The sequence below is a fragment of the Tribolium madens genome, unplaced genomic scaffold, assembly GCF_015345945.1.
Source record: "Tribolium madens isolate multiple individuals breed KSU strain unplaced genomic scaffold, Tmad_KSU_1.1 Scaffold_71;HRSCAF=194;Tcas5.2_LG6, whole genome shotgun sequence".
Classification (NCBI taxonomy): Eukaryota; Metazoa; Arthropoda; class Insecta; order Coleoptera; family Tenebrionidae; genus Tribolium; species Tribolium madens.
Genome location: NW_025401041.1, coordinates 8,712,174 through 8,718,312, shown reverse-complemented (window position 1 = coordinate 8,718,312; position 6,139 = coordinate 8,712,174). Strand labels below are relative to the sequence as shown.

Genomic DNA, 6,139 nt, shown 5'->3' with positions numbered 1-6,139 from the left:
CACAAGTCATACAACTTTACAGAATAATATTACTGGTTGCCTAAACTAGACTTTTAATAAATCAATTAATTAAAAAAATTATTCTTATTTTGCTAAACAAATGACAAAACTATTTTAGTGCTTATGTGCAAAAAAAATGAAATTTATTCGTACCAAAAAAAAATATAGTTTTTGGTAGTACTGTTGGGTACCACACGTGAAAATCCCTTAAAACAGAAAGAAAAATATCCGTTTTTTGACATTTTTGTATTGTTCACACCAAAAACAATTTTTTTCTTTTTTTTTTAAACAAAAACTAATTAAAATTTTTTCTTGGTACTACCATTTCAATTAATTTCCACTTGGAGCAAAAAGTGAAAACTAATTGATTTTTAACTATTGTTGTCACAACTTTCTAAAAGCTCAATTAATAATAATTTGACCTGTCTTAAGGCCGGGTTTCCAACCCCTGACCAATATTCCGCTTACGCAAATCGCCTACTTCGTATTTCTCATGTCATGGTCATTTCTACCAACCGGTTTTGGAGATCCTTGCTCTTGACGTTACCTCCACCAAGGCTGAAACACGCGACTCGTTTTCGACATACTTCATCCAGTCGTTGACATCATGTCTCTTGTAATACCCGACGAAGAGCAACAGAAAGTGGTAAGAGCTGCCCTCAATGAAGATGTTAACACGAGACAAAGAGACTTGGAGGCGATTAAAGAGTGGTTGAGGAAAGAACCGCATCTTCCGGACACCTGGGGTAGGCCATTATCATTATTATTAGTGCGTGAAAGTGAACTTTTGAACTGGTTTCTGACACATTTTTACACATTTTGGTCGAGTTTTAGGTAGTACTATTAAGTACCGGACTTAAAAAAACATCAAAAAAGTGACATTGACGTAAAATTTTCGGTATATTTAAACTTGGGTACAATTGCTTTTATCAGAAATAAAAAAAACGACAATATTAAGTTGGTACCACTTTTATTAAAAGTTTTTTTCATTGAATTAAACATGATAGTAGTGGATTACACTTAACGAAATTATTATTTTACAATTTTGTTTGTTGAATAGTTGAAAAAATGTTGTATTTTACTCGTGTGTATAATTTTAAACTGGTTTTGCTCCCATCGCAAGTGACGTAGAATAATTATCCAAAAAATTAATTTTTCTCATGTTGACGTGGTAGTACCATTAAGTACCGGACTTAAAAAACCCTCAAGAAAGTGACATTAACGTAAAATTTTTGGTATATTTAAACTTGGGCACAATTGCTTTTATCAGAAATAAAAAAAAACAAAAAAAACGACAATATTAAGTTGGTACCACTTTTATTAAAAGTTTTTTTCATCGAATTAAACATAGTAGTAGTGGATTACACTTAACGGAATTATTATTTTATATTTTTCAATTCAATTTTTTTATGTTGACGTGGTAGTACCATTAAGTACCGGACTTAAAAAACCCTCAAAAAAGTGACATTAACGTAAAATTTTCGGTATATTTAAATTTGGGCACAATTGCTTTTATCAGAAATAAAAAAAAAACAAAAAAAACGACAATATATTAAGTTGGTACCACTTTTATTAAAAGTTTTTTTCATTGAGTTAAACATAATAGTAGTGGATTACACTTAATGAAATTATTATTTTATAATTTTGTTTGTTGTATAGTTGAAAAATTTTTGTATGTTACTCGTGTGTATAATTTTAGTGTATGTGGTAGTACTATTAAGTACCGGACATCAAAAAAGCAAAATAATCGTAAAATTTTTGGTATTTGTAAACTTGGGTACACGTGCTTGTTAAAAATAAAAAAAAAACTTTAAATATTCGTAGTATATTGTTTTATACAGGGTGTTTCGTCTAAACACCACATTAGAAGTATTGAGAGTTAGAATAATCGTATTTATTTGAAAATTGGTACATAGCCATAAACCATTAAGTTCTTTTAAATGAAAATATTTTCAAGATTGTGGCATTTCCGGTTATACCGGAAGTCGGTCTCAACTTTCTTATTTTAAATGGAAAGGTATATTTTTTACTGCGTTTTTGGATTAATCGAGTTATTTTAAGGGAGTTTTCATCAGCTTTCCCTATACCTAAATTTAGCCGTTTTTGAAATATTTGGAGTTTTACAATAATTTTTGTATCTGCACCTTCCACTTTAAAAATCAGTAACTCTGCCATTTTTTAAGATTTTGAATTCGTTTTTTTGGCGTTTGAAAGAGAAAGCTTAGATCTTTCTTTTGGTGTTATCAAATTTTGAAAAAAAAAATTAACACACCCTAAAATTTTAAGGTTACTTTTTTAATAATTCAAATACCCATAACTCAATTTTTCTAAATAAAATACCCCAATTTTTATTTTACTAAATGTAAGAGAATTTAATTCTGCATCGATCTGTATTAACACTTCCTATACCTAAATTTAATAATTTTTAAGTTATGGTGACTATTTGTTTAGACTGCGATTAGCTAAATTATTACAAAAGTAACCTTAAAATTTTGGGGTTTTAAATTTTTTTTCCAAAATTTGAAAACTTCCAGAAGAAAGATCTAAGCCTTCTCTTTTAAACGCTAAAAAAACGAATCAAAATTTTAAAGAATGGTAGAGTTACCGATTTTTAAATTGGAAAGTGCAGATCCAAAAATTTTCGAAAAACTCCAAATATTTCAAAAACGGCTAAATTTAAGTATAGGGAGAGCTAATATAAACTTCTTTAAAATAACTCGATTAATCCAAAAACGCAATAAAAATATAGCTTTCCATTTAAAATAAGTAAGTTGAGACCGACTTCCGGTATAACCGGAAGTGCCGCCATCTTGAAAATATTTTCATTTAGGAGGACTTAATGGATTATGGCTATGTACCAATTTTTAAATAAATACGATTATTCGAACACTTTGTATAAATAGTTAAAATCTTGTATGTAACTCGTGAGTGTATTTTTCAGATGACGTCGCTTTAATGAACTTCTTGCGTGGTTGTAACTTCTCCCTCGAGCGCACAAAACGCAAAATCGACATGTATTTCACAATGCGAGCCGCAATTCCCGAATTTTTCACCAATCGTGACGTCACACGTCCCGAACTCCAGGAAATCATAAAATTGATGTAAGCTCCGCCTTTAAAACCAAACTCCGCCCTAACTATATTTTGATTGGCAGGCGTGCGTCCGTTATGCCCGGCTTAACAGCCGACTGTAAACGTGTGACAGTTGCTGGTGCATCAGCTGTTGATTTTGACACACCTGACATAGCCAACTTTATGAAAATCGCACTTATGTTGGGGGATTTACGTCTCCGAATGGAAAAAGTGGGCGTGGCTGGTGACGTATACGTACTTGATGCCAGTGTTGCCATTTTGAAGCATTTCGTGAAAGTTTCACCAGCAATTGTTAAGAAGTTTTTTGTTTGTGTACAAGAGGCGTATCCTGTCAAGGTCAAGGAAGTTCACGTGATCAATGCCACGCCTCTTGTTGATTTTATAATCAAGTGGGTGTCGCCGTTTTTGAAGGAGAAAATCCGGAAGAGGATTCATGTACATCCGGATTTGGAGTCGTTGTTCCGGTTTGTTCCAAGGGAGTTGCTCCCGGAGGAGTTTGGGGGGACTGCAGGGAAGGTCAATGAACATATGGAGAAGTGGATAGAGGCGTCGAAAAGGGAGAAGGCGTGGTTTGAGAAAGAGGAAGGGGTGAAAGCTGACGAATCAAAACGGCCGGGGAAACCCACGTGTCATGAGGAGTTGTTTGGATTGGAAGGCAGTTTTAAACAATTGGCGATCGATTGAGAGGGGGAAATTTAGTAGAATTTTTTGATTTTTTTACTTTTATAATTATGTTGTGTATAATTATTTATTAAATTTTTTTGGAGGTACTAAAGAGTACTATTTCGCGGTACTTAGTCTAAATTTTGCTTTATTTGTATTATTTTTTGGTACCATTACAAGTAAAAAACAACTAGTGGTTATAGTACCATGAAAATTTTTTATTAGTGTTTGAGTGGTACTTGATTTTTTATTATATTTATTTAATTTTCTATGAATAGTTATTAAAAAAATTGTTTTTTTACTACTTTTATTAAAAGTTTTTTTCATCGAATTAAACATAATAGTAGTGGATTACACTTAACGAAATTATTATTTTATATTTTTGTTTGTTGAATAGTTGGAAAAATTTTGTATGTTACTCGTGTGAATAATTTTAGATAAATTTTTAAAATGATTTTGCTCCCATAGCAAGTGACGTAGAATAATTATTGAAAAAATTAAATTTTTTCATGTTGACGTGGTAGTACCATTAAGTACCGGACTTAAAAAACCCTCAAAAAGTGATTTTAACGTAAAATTTTTGGTATATAAATTTGGGCACAATTGCTTATATCAGAAATAAAAAAAAAACAAAAAAAACGAAAACATTAAGTTGGTACCACTTTTATTAAAAGTTATGTTTGGTGTTTATTTTTGGTGGTACCAATTTATTTCCCATTTCTAACAATAAAAATCATTTTTTTTAATTATTTACTGAAATAATGAGGTACTTTGATCACAAAAGTACCAATTTTTTTTAAAAACTAAACATTTTGATCATTCTTCAAAATTATCTAAAGAACTCTTTTCTACTGGAAATAATTGAGGTTAATTATAGATAAATATGGTCACGTGACGTGTAATTGGTACTAAATCTATGATATTGGAATGAAATTCAATATAATTTAACAAAATTGCTTTATTTTTAAACTTAGAGAATACAGTTTTAAGATTTTAAATCTCTCAAAGCTCCAATTCTTTAGTGATGTCTTCAGCAAGTTCATTTTGTTCAACAATTGTGAAATGATTTCCTTTTAAACTCAACACTTGGACTTTTTCTTGACAAAATTCCGCCAAATTGTAATCTTCTTCCATATTTTCGACTAGTGGAAATTCCGCTTTGTAGAGTTTCATCACTGATTGAAGTTTCCTTTTCTGTGTTTGGTATTCACGAATTGCCTTGTATCGTTTATGGAAAGTGATCAAAGCTTGTTTGTCCATTTTTTCATTTTTTAATAACTCGGGTGGTACCAAAGTAGTTGCCGTTTCAATCCTCTCATTAAAATTCTCACAACTTAATAACTTCTCTTTGTGTTTATCTAGAAATTCAACTGGAAGGAAATGAGCTAAAACTGTGTAAATGATGAAAGTTTCAAATTCAGTTTCGTTGGTTCCGGAAATTTGCTGTAAAATTGACGTTTTCAGGTATTTAGGGGCCCCATCAATTGCGAAAATTCTCCCGGAATAATTTTCTTCTTCGAGGAGAGAGACCAGTTCAATGGCAACAAGTACCCCGAATGAGTATGCAATAAAAGTGAAGTTTTTCTCCTCTTTTAGTAGTTGTTTCACATGCTGGATAAATAAACCAAACAGTTGAAAAAAAAATTAAATGGGAATGTGTTACCGGAAGAATTTTAAACGCAATTTCTTGGACTGAGTCCTCGGGATTTTTAAAAGAATATTGGAGTCCAAAAACGTCAGCTTTGAGTTTTTGACTCAAAGGTTCAACTAATTTGACCACACCTTCAATTCCTGGTAATACGAAAATTGTTGGGACTTGTTGATTTTCATTTGCCAAACTTTGGAGTTTGATAAAAGGTAAATCTTCGGAACCACTATCTGGTACAAACTGAATTAGGGCTTTAGTGCCTTGATCGATTTTTTCGATTTGAGTTTTGGTGTTTTTTTGGCTTTGGAGATCGACCAATCTGTAAAAATTAACTTTGTTGTTTCAAATTACCGACAAAAATTTTTATTTACTTTGCAAACGTCATATTTCTTAAATCTTTTGGTGGAATAAAAATATCAAAGTCTTTTTCTAATGTTTGTAAAATTTCGCTTCCTAGAATTGAGTCCATTCCAAGTTCGGATAAAGTTGATTGTTGGTTTATTGTTTTCATGTCTTGAATGCCTAAAATGGCACAAACTGCATCGACTGGTGTTTCACCTCTGATTCTTTTATCGCGTTTTTCTGCCACTACCATTGAGGACACTATTGGTTCCTCTTGGTTCAATAATCGGTCCAAGACGTTGAGACAGCTCGAAATTTTCTGTTGAAGAGTACCACCGATCACTAATTCCTTGTTATCTTTCTGCATTTTCGCAACTAAACCGACCTAAAACTT

General features: G+C 31.7%; 2 protein-coding genes across 2 annotated transcripts in view; one reads left to right on the top strand and one right to left on the bottom strand.

Moving 5' to 3' along the window:
- The first annotated feature begins 530 nt into the window (after window positions 1–530).
- Window positions 531–3,862, top strand: LOC123008443 (alpha-tocopherol transfer protein-like). Its single transcript, XM_044404238.1, has 3 exons — window positions 531–746; window positions 2,942–3,101; window positions 3,155–3,862. Exons 1-3 carry the CDS (start codon window positions 608–610, stop codon window positions 3,774–3,776), a joined length of 921 nt encoding a protein of 306 aa, XP_044260173.1. The 5' UTR covers window positions 531–607; the 3' UTR covers window positions 3,777–3,862.
- An 833-nt stretch (window positions 3,863–4,695) lies between these two features.
- The window catches only part of LOC123009179, a 26,066-nt gene continuing 24,622 nt past the window's right edge, over window positions 4,696–6,139 (bottom strand). Inside the window, exons 32-34 of the mRNA XM_044405306.1 lie at window positions 5,775–6,130; window positions 5,419–5,722; window positions 4,696–5,366 (exon numbers count right to left, since the gene is read on the bottom strand). Coding sequence (XP_044261241.1) covers window positions 4,758–5,366; window positions 5,419–5,722; window positions 5,775–6,130 — 1,269 coding nt within the window. The 3' untranslated portion in view covers window positions 4,696–4,757. The remainder of the gene's footprint in view (window positions 5,367–5,418; window positions 5,723–5,774; window positions 6,131–6,139) is intronic.